Source organism: Dryobates pubescens, chromosome 27, assembly GCF_014839835.1.
Source record: "Dryobates pubescens isolate bDryPub1 chromosome 27, bDryPub1.pri, whole genome shotgun sequence".
NCBI classification, from domain to species: Eukaryota; Metazoa; Chordata; class Aves; order Piciformes; family Picidae; genus Dryobates; species Dryobates pubescens.
The window spans coordinates 7234975-7253848 of NC_071638.1; the positions used below are offsets into that span (position 1 = coordinate 7234975).

General features: G+C 45.2%; 1 protein-coding gene across 2 annotated transcripts in view; it reads right to left on the reverse strand.

The window, feature by feature from the left end:
• The window catches only part of LOC104296364 (synaptotagmin-1), a 524009-nt gene that overhangs the window by 103124 nt on the left and 402011 nt on the right, over positions 1-18874 (reverse strand). For both annotated transcript variants that reach the window (XM_054173953.1, XM_054173952.1), the window contains exons 7-8: positions 17193-17360; positions 11871-12038 (exon numbers count right to left, since the gene is read on the reverse strand). In XM_054173953.1, the coding sequence (XP_054029928.1) occupies positions 11871-12038; positions 17193-17360 (336 nt within the window). The remainder of the gene's footprint in view (positions 1-11870; positions 12039-17192; positions 17361-18874) is intronic.

An 18874-nucleotide genomic window follows, 5' to 3' on the forward strand; every position in this document is an offset into this window, starting at 1 on the left:
CTTGTTTATGTAGATGATGTGGCTATATAAGATGAAGAAAGCTGTGGTAAAAGTGCTGTGGGGGTGGGGTTTTGTCCCCTCTCAAGCACTGCTTTGCTTGTCTTTTATTGCTTTTATTGCCTTTTATTACCTTTTTATGATCTTTTAGTGCCAATAAAACTGTGACCAGAAACTTTTACCTGGAGTCATCTAGAATAGAATAGAATAGAATAGCATAGCATAGCATAGCATAGCATAGAATAGAATAGAATAGAATAGAATAGAATAGAATAGAATAGAATTAACCAGGTTGGAAAAGATCTTTGAGATCATCAAGTCCAACCTATCACCCAACACTATCTAATCAACTAAACCATGGCACTAAGCACCCCATCAAGTCTCCTCCTAAACACCTCCAGTGATGGTGACTCCAGCACCTCCCTGGGCAGCACATTCCAATGGGCAATCTCTCTCTCTGGGAAGAACTTCTTCCTAACATCCAGCCTAAACCTCCCCTGGTGCAGCTTGAGATTGTGTCCTCTTGCTCTGGTGCTGGTTGTCTGGGAGAAGAGACCAACCCCCACCTGGCTACAACCTCCCTTCAAGTAGTTGTAGAGAGCAATAAGGTCTCTCCTGAGCCTCCTCATCTCCAGGCTAAGCAACCCCAGCTCCCTCAGCCTCTCCTCATAGATGTCTCTTCCTAAGAGGGAGTTGAGAAAGGCAATACTCAAGGAAGGCAGACAGTGTGATTGCCAGCAGTTCTGAGTATGAAAGTTGAGAAAAGATATGCATAGTTCTAATAGGCTGAAGCAGTAATACAGCCACTCCACTTGAGCCATATGCTCTTACTTTTAAAATCACAACATGCCAAAATCTTCAACAAATTCATTGCTGAGGAAGCTCAAATTTGACTTGTGTACTCTCAAATTCAAGAACCTCTGCTCTGTTCTGTCTCACTATCAGATTCATAGAATCATAGAATTGTTAGGGCAGGAAGGGACCCAAGCATCCACCCTCCTGCCATGGGCCTTAAAAACCTCCAAGGATGAGGTTTCCACCACCTCCCTGGGCAACCTCTTCCAGTGTTTCACCACCCTCATGGGGAAGAACTTCTTCCTAACATCCAATCTGAATCTACCCATTTCTAGTTTTGCTCCATTCCCCCCAGTCCTATCACTCCCTGACACCCTCAAAAGTCCCTCCCCAGCTTTCTTGTAGCACCCCTTAAGATGCTGGAAGGCCACAATTAAGTCTCTTTGGAGCCCTCTCTTCTCCAGACTGAACAGCTCCAACTCCCTCAGTTTGCCTCATAGCAGAGGAGCTCCATCCCTCTGCTCATCCTCGTGGCCCTTCTCTTGACACATTTCAGCCCCTCCAGATCCTTCCTGTAATAGGGGCTCCAGAACTGGACACAGTACTCCAGGTGGGGTCTCACCAGTGTGGAGTAGAGGAGGAGAATCACCGCCTTTGCCCTGCTGTCCACACTTCTCTTGCTGCAGCCCAGGCTTTGGTTGGCTTTCTGGGCTGCAAGTGCACAGTGATGGCTTATGTTGAGCTCATCCACCAGCACTCTCAATGCCTTTTCTTCAGGGCTACTCTCAAGCCTGTCCCTGCCCAGCCTATGTCAGTGCCTGGGATTGCCCTGACCCAGCTGCAGGACCCTGCACTTACTCTTGTTGTACCTCATGAGGTTGTCATGGGCCCAGCTCTGCAGTCTCTGCAGGACAAATGCTGCACTTAGAATGTTGAATGCACGTTCAACATTGTGCAGTTACTTTATGTAACTACCACAAAACCTGAAAATCCATTCCCCCTTTATGTGCAGCATTTAAAACTTTTAATTGTGTGTGAGAAGAAGAAAACTTGAGCATCAAACTTTGTGATCCAATAGAATGTGCAGCTAAATAAATGAGACCTCACACTTCAAAATTTGCCTGACACTCTGACAGCACCTCCATGGGGATGATACAGCTTCTTTTGCACAGCACTGTGCTGTCTACAAAGCTGTATAAGAACTAAGTGTTCCTATTAGGGACAGGAAAGGCCTATTAGATCCTGTCCATCTCTGATGTAAGAGAAAATGACAGTGATTTGCTGCTGTGACCTGCCAGTGACATTTGTAAAAATGTTCTTCTGCCTTAACTCTCTCAAGTTTCAGTGCTGAGGATTCAGTCACAGAATCACAGAGGTTGGAAAAGACCCTCAGAATTCACCAACTCCAACCCAGAACCCTACTGTACAAGGTTCGCCCCTAAACCATAGCCCCAAGCACCACATCCAAAGCACCTTTAAACACATCCAGGCTTAGTAACTCAACCACCTCCTTGGGCATCATATTCCAATGCCTGACCACTCTTTCCATGAAAATCTTTTTCCTAATATCCAGTCTTAATCTACCCAGCAGCAGCTTGAGGCCATTCCCTCTTGTTCTATCACTAATTACCTGTGAGAAGAGACCAGCAGCAGCCTCTCCATAAGGACCTTTCAAGTAGCTGTGGACAGCAATAAGGTCTCCCCTCAGCCTCCTCTTTTTCAAACTAACCATCCCCAGCTCCTGCAGTTGCTGTTCATCAGATTTATTCTCCAGGCCCTTCACAGCTTCCTTGCTCTCCTCTGCACTGGCTCCAGCACCTCCACATCTCTCTTGGACTGAGGTGCCCAAAATTGGACACAACATTTGAGTGTGGCCTCACCAGAACTGAGTACAAAGGGACAATGTCCAACTTCTATGAAGCATATCTAGGTATTAAATATATCCATTCCAGGCTCACTTTTCCATTTCCTTCCTTCAACTTCTTGTTTGAAGAGGAAGGAAAGAGCAACCCTCATGAACAGTTCACATTAGGCTTCACAGAACTGGTATCCCACAACCCCAAGAGCTGACTGCTTTGCAGCTCACCCCTTTCCAAGGCAGCACTGAAGCATTTCTGCTGCTTGGCATTATGCATCATGTAGGAGAGAAGCTGTTTTGCATCCTGCTGGTGTTTTCCAGCAGATATGCAACTCAAAAGCTGTGTACAAATATACCCATCACAATCCAAGGTGACATGAGTGTCCATTCATCATGTCATCTACCCATGGTGGATGCCTGCTGGATGAGGCACTTAGTGCCATGGTTTAGTTGATTCCATAGGTTGAACTTGATGATCTCAAAGGTCTTTTCCAACCTGGTTAATGCTCTGTATTCTGTATAATGCATAGAGTCATATGTAGCAAGAGTCATAAGGCATCTGTAGAACCCTTGGTAGTTGATACTGGCAGGTGGAAGATCCTTCTCCTCGCTGAGTAAGGCTCTGCTTCACCATTGCTTTCAAGGGAAAGAATTGTTTCTGCTCTTCCTTATATTCCCTAAAACATCTTGGAATGTTTGCTGCAGCAGGTTTTCAATTTGAGTGCCAATATAACAAAATAACCAGAGGGAAATTAGTTGAAGTGTTCAGAAGATGACTCCCAGTATGATTCACACTGCTGTGAGTAAAGCAGAGGACTGTCTGGCCTCCTGTACTGGAATGATAACAGATATTGGGTGCAGTGTTTACTCAGATGAAGTTAATGGCAGTGACATCTGGTAGATGACACAGAGGGGCAAACTCTGATCATCTGTTCTTGAACACTGTGCCCAGACTATCATATGTCATACTTGGTAAAAGTGAATAATCTTTCAGTATCTACCACTTTTCCCTCCCAAGCTCTCAGTCATGCGAGACTGAAGGCCTACTAGATAAATCACCTCCATATATTCACAAGGACAGCAGAGCTAAAAGCAGCCAGGCAAAAAGGATTCAAGGTAAGCAGCTCACTAGTAGTGGCCTCCCCACTATTTAGCAGTCACTGTACAGACTTGCACATTCCCAAAGCCCTCTCACAGTCATAACAAATGCTTACATAAAGCCATGTACCTTCAAAGTGCTTCATTAACATAAATATATTAATAAGACCTTCCCCAGAAGAGAATGTGGTGTCAGAAAGATGCCAGTCAAATGGCTGGGCTGTGACAGGTAGACCTTCAAATATTTCATTAAACCTTCATCCTCTGCCATCAAATTCAAGACCATTTAGGGGGGAAAAAAAGGGATGGAAAGTACAGTGGAGCTCTATGAGCAAAAAGAAGAGAAACTGGATACAGATCTGTTGGAGGGAGTCCAGAGGAGGGCCACAGAGATGACCAAAGGGCTGGAACACCTCTACTGTGAGGATAGGCTGAGGGAGCTCTGGTTGTTCAGACTGGAGAAGAGAAGACTCCATGGAGACCTTAGAGCTGCCTTCCAATACCTGAAGGGATCTTACAGGAAGGCTGAATAAGGACTTTTCATAAGGCTGTCAAGTAATAGGATAAGGGGGAATAGTTTCAACCTAGGGGAGAGTGGGTTTAGACTGGATCTTAGGAAGAAGTTCTTCAGAACAAGGGTGGTGAGACTCTGGAATAGGTTGCCCAGGAAGGCTGTTGATGCCTCCTCCCTGGAGCTGTTCAAGGCCAGGCTGGATGAGGCCTTGAGCAGCCAAGCCTGGTTGAGAGGTGTCCCTGCCCATGGTGGGGAAGTTGGAGTAGATGATGTCTAAGGTCCCTTCCAACCTAAGCCATTCTAGGATTCTATAAAACGATTTTGCCCTCCATGACTGTTGTATTAATTAAATTGTACATTCTGTGATGTGCATCAACTGAATTTGACATAGAATAAGAAGAGAATAAGATCTTTATGCTCTGACCGATGCCACCTAGATGGCTCTTTCAAAGTGACTGGTGACAACTGCTACTGATTTGCTTTGGTATACATTCTGTTTAGGGCTCATAATTCATAGAATCATAGAATCAATAAGGTTGGAAAAGACCTCAACAGCCAGTTTAGTGTCTGATACCAATTGCAAGCACATTATGGGTTCTAGATAGTGCTAGCTTGTTAAGAACTGACCAACTTACCCAAGTGGTAAGATGAGGGGCATAAAAGAAATCAAACAAGTCATACCTCAAACAGCACAGACCAGAAACAGATGTGCTTTTCAAGGACAAATTCATTAGCCAATTACAATGTGCACCACAGCCCACAAAAAAAAAAGTGTTTTTTGGTGGTAATAGAATTACATTTGGCCTACATTTTGGGATGAAATCCAGTTGCTAAGGTTTTAATTGGTTTTTTTTATCCTGTTTTCTTACAATTAGGAAAAACAGACTGCCGTATCATGTTCATGATCGCCACCAAAAGACGAGCATGTGTCTGTTGCTACACATCTGGCACAGCTAAATCCTGTTAGCTGTTGTGTGTGCAGTGCTGTATTTACTAATTCTGAAGACATGGTACTGCCTGGCTGCAGCTGTGTCTGCTGTAAATTATGAAATGTCTGGAATGGGTCCAGAGAAAGGCCATGAGGATCAGCAGAGGGCTGGAGCTCCTCTGCTATGGAGACAGACTCAGAGAATTGGGGCTGTTCAGTCTGGAGAAGAAAAGGCTCCCAGGAGACCTTCTTGTGGCTTTCCAGTGTCTTAAGGGTGCTACAAGACAGCTGGGGAGGAACCTTTTAGGGTGTCAGGGAGTGCTAGAACTGGGGGAATGGAGCAAAACTAGACATGGGTAGGTTCAGATTGGATGTTAGGAAGAAGTTCTTCCCCATGAGGGTGGTGAGAGACTGGAAGAAGTTACCCAGGGAGGTGGTGAAAGGCTCATCCCTGGAGATTTTTAAGACCAGGCTGGATGTGGCTCTGAGCCACCTGCTGTAGTGCGAGGTGTCCCTGCCCGTAGCAGAGTGTTTGGAACTGGATGATCCTTGAGGTCCCTCCCAACCCTGACAATTCTGTGATTCTGTGTCAGCTCTTAACAGGTTTGTGGTGACAGGACCTCTCCCACATTTTTGTCCCCTACTTGCCATCTCCTAAAATGTACTAGAATTTGTATGGCATCTTTGCTGTGGAGCAGAGGCCAGAATATTGAAGATGGTGAGGTACTTGGCAGCAGTCAAATATGGAAATATGAATGACATTTCCAGGGAAATGCAGTTCCCAAACCACTGCCAGATGTAACTCTCTTGGTTCTTGCAGAAGTTTTGTGGTTTTGTTTGGTTTTGGTTTTGTTCCTAAACTGTGCTAAGCAATTCTTTAACCTACATGACAGAAGTAAAGGTTTCATATGAGATCAAAAATAAATGAAGTCCTTTTGGATGCAATACTCTCCTCTGATCTACATCTGATCAGTTACCTACATCAGTTACAAGGCTACTACAGATCAGTCAGCTTCACCTCCACCCCTCATGGAGAAGCTCATCCTGGAGGTCATCTCTAACCACATGGCAGACAAGAGGGTTATCAGGAGTAGCCAACATGGGTTTACCAAGGGGTGATCCTTCCTGACTAATCTGATAGCCTTCTATGAAACCATGACCAAATGGATAAATGAGGTAAGAGCAGTGGATGTCATCTACCATGACTTCAGTAAGGCTTTTGATACTCTCTCCCAGAATATCCTCATAGAAAAGCTGAAGAAATGTGGCACAGAAGGTTGGTCCATGAGGTGCATTGCAAACTCAACAACAGAATTCAGAGGGTCATCATCAGTCCCAGAGTCACCTTGGAGGCCTGTGGCCAGTGGAGTTCCCCAGGGATCAGTTTTGTTCAATAACTGTTTTGTTCAATCAGTTTTGTTCAATAACTGGCTCCAGTTTTGTTCAGTATCTTTATCAATGACCTGGTTGAAGGGATTGAGAGTACCCTCAGCAAGTTCCTGATGATACAAAACTGGGGGTGGCTGACACCTATCAGGCTGTGTTGCCATCCAACCAGAGCTGGACAGGCTGAGAGCTGGGTGCAGGCAAACCTCATGAAGGTCAATAAGGACGAATGCAGGGTCCTGCACCTGGACAGGAATAACAGCAGGAGACAGGAGAGGGTAGAGCCTGCTCTGCTGGGAAGCAGCTCCGAGGAGAAAGACCTTGGAGAAAAGTGTGGCCAGCAGGGCTGGGGAGGTTCTTCTCCCTCTCTACTATGCCTTGCTGATACCACATCTGCAATTCTGTGTCCAGTTTCGGCTCCCCAGTTCAAGAGAGACTGAGACCTGCTGGACAGAGGCCAATGGAGAGCCACGAGGATGATTAGGGGTCTTGAGCATCTCCCCTGTGAAGAGAGACTGAGAGCCCTGGGGCTCTTTAGTCTGGGGAAGAGAAGGCTAAGAAGGGATCTGATCAATGTCTATCAATATCTCAGGGCTGTGTGTCAAGAGGGAGGGGACAGCCTTGTGCCCTGAGATAGGACAAGGGGTAATGACTGTAAACTACAGCACAGGAGGTTCCACCTCAACATGAGGAGGAACTTCTTGCACTGTGAGGGTCACAGAGCACTGGAGCAGGCTCCCAAGAGGGTTTGTGGAGTCACCTTCTACTGAGACTTTCAAGACCCATCTGGATGCATTCCTGTGTGTCCTGAGCTAGATTCTATGGTCTTGCTCTGGCAGGGGGGTGGGACTTAATGATCTCTGGAGGTCCCTTCCAATGCCTAAACATCCTATATACATAGTACCTGAAATCTGAAGAAAAATGAGGACTCAGGTTCTAAGAAATGAGGCACATGAGTTTCTGCTAGTTAACCTGACTCTCATGCAAATGTAGTTGCACAGGCAAATGCCAAACACTTGTGAAAACACACCTGTCAGTTCAGCTGGGCTCTGAAAGAATAAATAAGTTACAGCCTAGGTTTTGTCCCTAGTGCAAACCATCCAATGCTCTTCTAATATTCTTCTAGTACCCAAATACTTTGAGAGCTGGGGACTTTTAAAAAAGCTACCTTACAGAATCACAGAATGTTAGGGGCTGGAAGGGACCTGAAAAGCTCATCCAGTCCAACCCCCCTGACAGAGAAGGATCACCTAGAACACATCACACAGGAACACATCCAGATAGGTCTTGAATATCTCCAGAAAGGGAGACTCCACAACCTCTCTGGGCAGCCTGTTCCAGTGTTCTGTCACCCCCACAGGGCAAAAAATTCTTTCTCATGTTTCCATGGAACTTCCTATGCCCTAACTTCCACACATTGCCCCTTGTCCTGATCTGAATCATAATCATATTAGGAGTCAGAATGCATATTTGGAAGTAGCTTTCAGTAGTATCAGTTTATACCTAGCAGGATACCAACTTTATGAAATAATCAAGGAGCTGAGTCAGGTTTCATTGTGAATGTGAGGTAGAAAACTCAAAACTCCAGAAGCTCTCTGCCAGAAGACAGATAAAAGCCACACTAATCTATGCCATGTTATCTGTCAGCTGCTTATGGGTATCATTGCCTATGTTATCACCTAAAAAGGTGAAGGTTCAGTTCCTATTTGTGTAGTATTTGGCTTCTTTTACCAGTTTTGCAATAGAATAGAATAGAATAGAATAGAATAGAATAGAATAGAATAGAATAGAATAGAATAGAATAGAATAGAATAAACCAGGTTGGAAGAGACCTTCAAGATCATCATGTCCAACCTATCATCCAACACCACCTAATCAACTAAACCATGGCACCAAGCACCTTATCAAGTCTCCTTCTGAACACCACCAGTGATGGTGACTCCATCACCTCCCCAGGCAGCCCATTCCAATGGGCAATCACTCTCTGTGTAAAACTTCCTCCTAACCTCCAGCCTAAACCTCCCCTAGCACAGCTTGAGACTGTGTCCTCTTGTTCTGGTACTGGTTGCCTGGGAGAAGAGACCAACCTCTGCCTGTCTACAACCTCCCTTCAGGTAGTTGTAGAGAGCAAGAAGGTCTCCCCTGAGTCTCCAGGCTAAGCAACCCCAGCTTCCTGAGCCTCTCCTCACAGGGCTGTGCTCCAGACCCTTCACCAACTTCGTTGCCCTTCTCTGGACTTGTTCCAGCAAGTCAACCTCCTTCCGAAACTGAGGGGCCCAGAACTGGACACAGGACTCAAGGTGTGGCCTAATCAGTGCAGTGTACAGGGGCACAATGACCTCCCTGCTCCTGCTGGCCACACTGTTCTTGATGCAGGCCAGGATGTTCTTGGCCCTCTTGGCTGCCTGGGCACACTGCAGGCTCATGTTCAGTCTACCATCGATCAGTACCCCCAGGTCCCTCTCTGCCTGGCTGCTCTCAGCCACTCTGACCCCAGCCTGTAGCACTGCATGGGGTTGCTGTGGCCAATGTGTAGAACCTGGCACTTGGATGTGTTCAATCTCATGCCCTTGGACTCTGCCCATCTGTCCAGCCTATTGAGGTCCCTCTGCAGAGCCTCTCTACCCTCCAGCAGATCAACTCCTGCCCCCAGCTTGGTGTCATCTGCAATTTTACTGATGATGGACTCAATGCCTTCATCCAGATCATCAATAAAGATGTTGAAGAGCACAGGGCCCAGCACTGATCCCTGGGGCACACCACTGGTGACTGGCTGCCAGCTGGATGTGATACCATTCACCACCACTCTCTGGGCTTGGCCCTCCAGCCAGTTCCTAACCTAACGCAGTGCATGGAGCAATTTGCTACCACACACAATGGTGCAACAGAAGTCCAGTTTGATACTTTATTAAGTTTGGAAGGATTAATGCACTCTGATTTGATACTTCTAGCTTTCTGGTATGCTGCAGCTTTGAAGCTACAGGGCCCTTGAACTGCAAGCTTCCTTTTCCTGCTCTTTTTCATTTTCATCTTTATCACTAAGAGTGGAAGCACAATGCCCTGTGTATCATGGATGTTAGTGCCACAAGCAATCAGAGAGCCCAAGAGAGATGTGCCATGCAGAATAGTCTCAATGCAACAGTGACTTTCAAATCAGTAAGCAGCAGAAGACAGACATCTGAAAATACAGGCACTCAAACACACAAAAAGGCAAGACTGAAATCAACCATTTTTGAAAATCTGGGAAGGCTGCAAAGCTCAGCATCTGCTGAACTTTTTACCACTTGTAGTCTAAATCCAATATTCAGGTTTCTGTCACTCATATAAAGAAAATATTTCATCCAGAGATTTCCCCCTTTAATTAAGGAAACTAAGGTTTAAATCCAAAGCAGCTTACTGGCTAAATTAGACAAGGAATTCAAATTCAGGTTCTTCTGACACCAGAGAACTGAAGCACGATGTGCACTCTGTCTATTATGAGTGGCAGCTATGTAGCAATCAAGAGGAAAAAGAATGTAAAACTGAGTACAAAATGGCATTATCACAGTATCACAGTATAACCAAGGTTGGAAGAGACCTCGAGGATCATCGAGTCCAACCTGTCTCCACAGACCTCACGACTAGACCATGGCACCAAGTGCCACGTCCAATCTCCTCTTGAACACCTCCAGGGACGGTGACTCCACCACCTCCCTGGGCAGCACATTCCAATGACGAATGACTCGCTCGGTGAAGAACTTTCTCCTCACCTCGAGTCTAAACCTCCCCTGGCACAGCTTGAGACTGTGTCCCCTTGTTCTGGTGCTGGTTGCCTGGGAGAAGAGACCAACCCCCTCCTGTCTACAACCACCTTTCAGGTAGTTGTAGAGGGCAATGAGGTCACCCCTGAGCCTCCTCTTCTCCAGGCTAAACAACCCCAGGGCTCTCCTCACAGGGCTGTGCTCAAGGCCTCTCCCCAGCCTTGTTGCCCTTCTCTGGACACCTTCAAGTGTCTCAATGTCCTTTCTAAACTGAGGGGCCCAGAACTGGACACAGGACTCAAGGTGTGGCCTAACCAATGCAGAGTCCAGGGGCACAATGACTTCCCTGCTCCTGCTGGCCACAGTATTCCTAATGCAGGCCAGGATGCCATTGGCCTTCTTGGCCACCTGGGCACACTGCTGGCTCATGTTTAGGCAGCTGTCAATCAGCACCCCCAGGTCCCACTCTGTTTGGGAGCTCTCCAGCCACACTGACCCCAGCCTGCATGATAATTATGATAAGCAAGGAGGTGGATGTGCCAGTATGAACATCATAGGATTTCACAATTTAGTGATCAAACATTGCCAACCAGTGTCCTGTGTATGGGTAGCACTGTACCTACTAAATCATGAAACTACAGGATGCTGGCACAAGAGAGGACAATTAAAAAGGTGATTAATGCTTGAGTGAGATGCTGTTCAAAGTCCTTCTCAAATGCATAATTCTAATGGATATTATTTCATAGCAGTTCAGATAGAATAGAATAGAATAGAATAGAATAGAATAGAATAGAATAGAATAGAATAGAATAGAATAGAATAGAATAGAATAGAATAGAATAGAATAGAATAGAATAGAATAGAATTAACCAGGCTGGAAAAGAACTTTGAGATCATTCAGTCCAACCTATCACCCAGCACCATCTCATCAACTAAACCATGGCACCAAGTGCCTCATCCAGGCTCTTCCTAAACACCTCCAGTGATGGTGACTCCACCACCTCCCTGGGCAGCACATCCCAATGGCCAATCTCTCCTGCTGGGAAGAACTTCTCCCTGGGCATGGCAGGGGCTTGGAAGTGCTTGAGTTTGAAGGTCTCTTCTGTGAATTCTGTCCTGGAGCTGTGTGTTAGGGTACTGCAGTACTGGGGTACTGCAGTAAGGTATGTCAAGGAAAACCTACCATTATCTTCATGCACAAGAAGATGCAAATACTGAGGATGATTAAGGTCACAGAGAAGCCTAAATGCACACTGCAGATATCATTCCAATGCAAATTTCATGTGCCCAAACTGCATCCCTTCAAGAAAAAGTCAAACTCGTGAAAACTTCCTTCATATGTTCCATAAAGTATCAAACAGATTGAAAACAGGATTAGCAAAGGAGAATGTACCATTCAGTGAGTATTGGAAAAGATGCTTATCAGAAATTCATCAGGTGTAGTAAGTCTGAGGAATGCTGATAACAGATGGGAGCTGTCTAGGCAAAAAAAGTGCTGCTAGCATGACTAGCTGAAGTGTCCTGGGGAAAAAAGGAAAGGCTGATTGGTCTTACCTCCTCCTTCTCTGCACTTTGCAAATCCCTCCACTCCTCAGTGACATGACCAAAGTCCACTGTGTTCATTGCAACCTTATATTCCCCAATGATATCATGTTTGGAGAAACGATCGAAGTCGTAAACTGCCATCACTAAAGTTTTTCCTCCCAGCTCAGAGTATGGCACCTGCAAAGGAAAACAAAAAAACAGAGAAAATGACAAAAGTCTGTTATCTGAGACAATAAAGATCAGCCCACTACAATGCAAATCTATTTCTTTGGTTTATCAGCTGTCATCTCAGGTAAATTGAACTGCAGGAAAAATTATGAGGTGTATTTGTTTCACAGTCACCAGGTGCAGTATGTGCTGAGACCAGGCTCTGGCACTCGATAGAACAATGTGGCAGCTCACTCATCACTCCCTGGGTTTTTCTCATTCTGCTTCAAATCATTTTGTGGGTGATGAAACTGGAAGGGGAAGGCCAATTATGTGCACTGAAGACATAGGAACTTGCACGCAGCAGTGTCTTTCCTGCAGGAAATCAGCTGTCATCAATCACAAACAGGTAGCCCCCAGACTGATGCTAAAGCCAGACCTGGTTTGCTGTATATGACACTGATTAGACACTAAGGAGTACTCTTACAGTACCACTACCTAGTACTTACCAAGGTGTATTTTATAAGTCCTCTACCTTTCACACCACAGACTATAAGGTGCTTTGTAAGTCACAGCATATAGCTAGAAATGATGATGGCAGAAGGCCAAGGTCAGACTAATTCTCCAGCTGTTCTGATGTGTTCCAGACAGATGCTGTAGGTTAGGATGTTTATGACTCATATTTTAAATATTCAGATGAAGATCATAGAATGGTCCAGGCTGGAAGGGACCTCCAAAGGTCATCCAGTCCAACCTCTCTGAAGTCAGCAGGGACGGTCTCTTCCAACCTTAGTGATACTGATACTGATCCCCAACTAGATCAGGCTGCTTAGGGCCTCGTCCAGCCTCACCTTCAATACCTGCAGGGAAGGAGCCTCAACCACCTCCCTGGGCAGCCTGTTCCAGTGTTCCACCAACCTCATAGGAAAGAACTTGTTCCTAACACCCAATCTAAATCTGCTCTTCTCTAGTTTGAAGTGATTGCTCCTTGTCCTGTCACTGCAGGCCTTTGCAAACAGTTTCTCTCCATCCTTCTTGTAGCCCTAGTTCAGGTAAGCTACACTTGAGTGGCAGTCTAGAGAGGTCAGATTTAGGAATTGATTGGACTTGCAGTGAACACTTGGTCAATCTGAATATACTCTGCAAGTATAAACAGTTTCCATGGGCTTCAGTACATAATTCTCTATTAATTGTCCATATGAAAAGAGAAACAAAAGCCTGCATCAGGAATAGCATGGCCAACAGGAACAGGGAAGTCATTCTGCCCTGTACTCAGCACAGTTTAGGTCACACCATGAGGACTGTGTCCAGTTCTGGGCCCCTCAGGTTAAGAAAGATGTTGAGATGCTGGAAGGTGTCCAGAGAAGGGCAACAAGGCTGGTGAGGGGCTTGGAGCACAGCTCTGTGAGGAGAGGCTGAGGGAGCTGGGGTTGCTTAGCCTGGAGAAGAGGAGGCTCAGGGGAGACCTCATTGCTGTCTACAACTGCCTGAAAGGAGGTTGTAGCCAGGTGGGGGTTGGTCTCTTCTCCCAGGCAACAGTGACAGAAGGAGAGGACACAGACTTCAAGCTGCACCAGGGAAAGTTTGGGCTGGATGTGAGGAAGAAATTCTTCAAAGACAGAGAGATTGGCCATTGGAATGTGCTGCCCAGGGCAGTGATGGAGTCACCATCCCTGAAAGCATTTAAAAAGAGACTGGATGAGGCACTTAGTGCCATGGTTTGGTTGATTAGATGGTGTTGGGTGCTAGGTTGGACTTGATGATATCAAAGGTCTTGTCTAACCTGGTTTGCTTCATTTTTAAAGATGATCTATTGACAGTACTTTGTTGCAGCCACTGTTCTGAAGGCAGCTGCTGGACACAATCAGAGTGGAGGATTCCTTAGCTGACCAATTCCTTAGCACACTGCCTAGAGCAAAACAATTACATTCTATGGGTGCCAAAAACATCCTCACCTTGGCACCCTGGGATTGGAACGTGCTGCAGAAGCCACCTCCTTGAGACACTGGCAACTCTCATTGGGAAAAGATTTTAGCTTATAGATGTGGTTGGGTTTCACTGGTTATGGGACTGATAACAAAGAGTATAGTAACAGCCACTCTGAGCTAGAGTTACTTGGGTTAGGGACTTAGGTTAGGAACAGCTTGTGGGGTTTAGGGCTGCTAGGGACTTCTGCTTCTGTCAGTTAGCTGCTTCTGGCTAGGGCTTGGGTGGAGGGATGCTGCTAGGGATCTGCTCAGGACTTCTGTTAGCTGCTTCATCTGTTAAGGGCTTCCAGGACTTCTGCTCTAAGTAGGACCCTGAGACTGTAACGTTGGGGATTCTACATGGCAGCAATAAAGGACTTGTGGGAGGACTTCTGAGATTTTCTGCTCTCTGCAGAATCTCTGGAATCTCCTTGCTATACAGCAACAGGGTTCCTGCCTCCATTTGTCATCCAATGGCCACCAGATCAGGGGAAGAACAACAGTACTTCGTCCATTATTCATTGCCTCTAAGCTGGCCTTAGACATCAGCTTTGTTCAGGACTACCAAGGATGTCCTCAGCTTTTGTGAAGGATTGCTCCCTCTCCCCACTTTTTGCTCTGCTCAGCCCTTTGACTTAGTGCAGGCAAGACCTTGGTAGAAGAACATGTACAGGAGTGGGTTTTTTGGCACAGGCATGTGACTCCTCTAGACAGGAACTCTCTTCCCACTTTGAGTCTGAAGAAGAACACCTTCTTCTGCCAGACTGGTGCAGCTAGGATTTCTCAGTTTCCTTTTGGCAGCACAATGCAGGTATATAATTCAGACAGCTGGAGCCTGATGAACACCTGCACCCTGGAACAGCATGATGGATTACTAGGACAAAGAAATGAGAAGGGGACTAATTTAAGAAACCACCTAAAGAAGAGAAGGAATAATGTCCAGGGCTCAAATTACAGCACAAAGTCTGTCTTATCTCTACTAAACCTTCTTCTAGAGGAAGGCAGGGAAATTACAGCTCCATCCTGGAAGGAGGTAACAAAATGGGCCTGAGAGAGAGAGAGAGGAAGGATCCTATCAGAAGCTGTGTGCTACCTGAAGTGGATCACAGGAGGAAGGCTCTGCCCAAGTAAATGAGATCTCATCAGTAGGTCCCATGGAAGTTGTTTATTACAGTTGTAACACTGGTTAAATGGTTGCTTGTCTTCTTCACTGTAGTCCCCAGAACAGTACTTGGCATGCCCTGTTGCTTTTCTCTTAACCACAGTATCCAGGTGATGATCAGTACCACATTGGGATACACCTAAACACCCTATTAGGCCTTGGGTGGAAAGGAAACTTCCTTTTGAAGCATAACATTTGAGTATTAAAAATGTGACTTCAAACAAGTGGACCTTACAGTCCAGGAGTGGATGATCTGATTTATCATTTGTGCCTTCATCTTAGCTGTCAGCATTATTGATTTTTCCTTTTCTTTAGTGAGCTGCATGGGAACCTCATTTTTAACTGTTTCCTTTTAAATACTCTCTTAGGAAAGATCAAGTAAAAAATAACTCCCCACCAAAGATTATTTTTATGAACATCTTCAAGGGAAAAAATAAGCTTATATATGCAGCAGTAGTTCTAGCCTCCAAGGATAGCTTTCTCATTGAATGATTACATAGCCTGAGTCTTTCACTGTTCCTGTTTTCAGTCTGTAGCTGTCATTATAACATTGGGCATCAAAAGAAAGGCTTAAAGTAACAGCAGAGGAATCTATATTAGGTGAAGCCCTATGAAACATGCTGTATAACATTCCTTTATTGTTTTTAACTGGGGTTTAGGCTACAGTTTCAGACTCTCTTCTTTTTTTAACACTCATGATGATAGATACTATTGGAATGACTTAGATTCTTTCAGCATAAGGCTTAGCTACGTCTATTTCCTTCATGTGTTATTAAACCCCAGACATTACTTCTTCTCGTAAGTAACGTAGCATAGCAAAGAATTGCTATGACAAACTCTAGCAGATTAATCTAACATATTGGTCACCCAATCTCATGAAGTTCAACAAGCCTTCAAGGTCCTGCATCTGGGCTGGGGCAATCCCAGGCACCGATAGAGGCTGGGTAGGGACTGGCTTGAGAGCAGCCCTGAAGAAAAGAACTTGGGGGTGCTCGTGGAGAAGCAGCTCAACATGAGCCAGCAGTGTGTACTTGCAGCCCAGAGAGCCAACCAGAGCCTGGGTTGCAGCAAGAGAAGCACGGCCAGTAGGGTGAGGGAGATGATTCTCCCCCTCTACTCCACTCTGGTGAGACCCCACTGGGAGCACTGCATCCAGTTCTGGAGCTCCTGTTACAAGAAGGATCTGGAAGTGCTGGAACATGTCCAGAGAAGGGCCATGAGGATGATCAGAGGGCTGGAGACAGACTGTGAGAGTTGGGGCTATTCACTCAGAATAGGAGAAGGCTCCAAGGAAACCTAATTGTAGACGTCCAGTATCCGAAGGGGCTACAGAAAAGCTGGGGAGGGACTTTTGAGGGTGTCAGGGAGTGATAGGACTGAGGGGAATGGAGCAAAACTAGAAATGGGTAGATTCAGATTGGATGTCAGGAAGAAGTTCTTCCCCATGAGGGTGGTGAGGCACTGGCACAGCTTGCCCAGGGAGGTGGTGGAAGCCTCATCCCTGGAGATTTTGAAGGCCAGGCTGGATGTGGCTGTGAGCAACCTGCTCTGGCGTGAGGTGTCCCTGCACCTAGCAGGGCAATTGGAACTCGATGATTTTTGAGGTCCCTTCCAATCCTGACAATTCTGTGATTCCCTGGTTCTAGGATTAATTTATTTTTGAGGGGCAAAGAAATGGTATATTGGAACTCATAAATTGGACTCCAAATATACCTGAAGAAAATGCTGGGTTAGTTAAATTTATCTGCCTTCTGTAAAAGTGTCTCTGTGTTCTGACTTTCCTGTGAGTTCTATCCAGACATAGAACATGGATCAGATTGTCATACCTCAGGGTAACAGAAGTGCCTAAAACTAAACTGTGCCTTATACACCTCTTGAGGTCTGGCTTTATGTTGCACCATTTTCATCATCAGGTTAAATATCACAGGTTTCTACACCATGGAAAAAAATTCACTATGCTGCAATTACCAAGTAACTAAGCTGTCTAACTTTGTAGGCACTCAAGAGATACATAGTGGCTAGATAAAAAAGTCCAAACTATCATGAAAAAATTACCTTGAATGTAAATTGTTCATTGAAAACAGGGTTCAGGGTCTTTCTGTGGACTTTTGTCTCATATTTTTTCTTCTTGTCAGGCAGCAGGAAAACTTTCACGTAGGGATCAGATGTACCACCCATGTCTAATGCAGGCAGCTCAGCTGCTTGAATAATCCCAACCAGAAGCTGAAAAGAGAGGAAAAACAGCAGAATGAAAGTTCAAATAGATAGATATTTATAAAGAAACTGTAACAGAGACATACACATGCAGACTCTATTTCTGGTCCATGAAAACCCATTGCCACTCCCCTTCCCTGCCCTTCAGAGAAAGCAAATGAAGCAGCACTATAGACTTCAGAAAACCAATTATGGCAGATGCAGACTGTACAAAGGCTGTTTTTAAGCAGAAAAGAGGTTTTCAAAGGGCAGCTGATTACAGCTAAATACAGTCTTCAACTTTTTTAAAGACTGCAATCAAATAACTTTCAATTGCTCCCTCCTCTTGTGCATTATATTTCTATGCTGGGCACCATGAATAGAAATCACATTATTAAACAATCAAGAATGTCTAATTTTGACTACAAGATTTGTATTCTAAATCCTCCACATGTAACCTTACCTCCAGCCACACTCAAAAAGGTGATCTATCACACGCAAATGCTCAGGCAGAACTCTACTGAAAGTAAATGGATCACAGAATCACAGAATCAATGTTAGGGGCCGGAAGGAACCTTGGAAGATCATCCAGTGCAACCCCTCATTAATGTTTATTATAAACCTCATTCATGTTGGTAAAGGGTGAATGCCAAGAGGATGGAGCCAGGATCTGCTGGGTGATACCCAATGACAGCCCAAAGGGCAATGGTGGAAGCTGAGGCATAGGAAGTTCCATGCAAACAGAAGGAAGAATTATTTCCCTGTGAGGGTGACAGAACCCTGGAACGGGCTGCCCAGGGGGGTTGTGAAGTCTCCTTCTCTAGAGCTATTCACAACCTGCCCGGATGCATTGCTGTGTGATGTGTTCTAGGTGATCCTGCTGTGGCAGGGGCGTTGGACTGGATGAGATTATGAGGTCCATTCCAGTCCCTAATATTCTGTGATTCTGTGATTTATTTCATGGACCCAAACCCAAGGCAAAGATTTAAGTGACTCTTCAAGGACAATCAAGAAACAAGATATTAAGAACTGGGAATGAAGTCTGAGAACACTTTCTTCTTAATCATTGTTTCAGTCACAATGTATTTACTTCTCTCATGGATGAATCATTTAAAATTGGAAGCAGAAGCTCTAACATCTGCAATACAGAACAATACAGGCAATCTAGGAAAGAAGATTCTGGCTTCTGAGAGATTCCTCAGTTGGAATGAGTTTTTAAATTGACATAATGGCCTGCATGGTTTTCCACCTATAGGGACTCTTAAGCTCCAGAGAACCTTTTCCTTTAGCTGTAAGAAATACTTCTCCTTTTCAGTCTCATTCTTATTCTAGAGGCACAACAGTTCATAAATACATGGGTAGGTTCAGGATCTGCATTAAGTCTTTCACATCAACGACTGAAAAACAAGTCTTTGGCTTTAAGATAACAGAGTAGGAAAGCAATTCAATCCCTTTTAAAATTCCTCTCCCTCTCTCTCTAAAACTGAGGAATCATGTTCTGGAGAGTACATCACTCATCTTGTCTCCATTCTTAACTCTGGGCA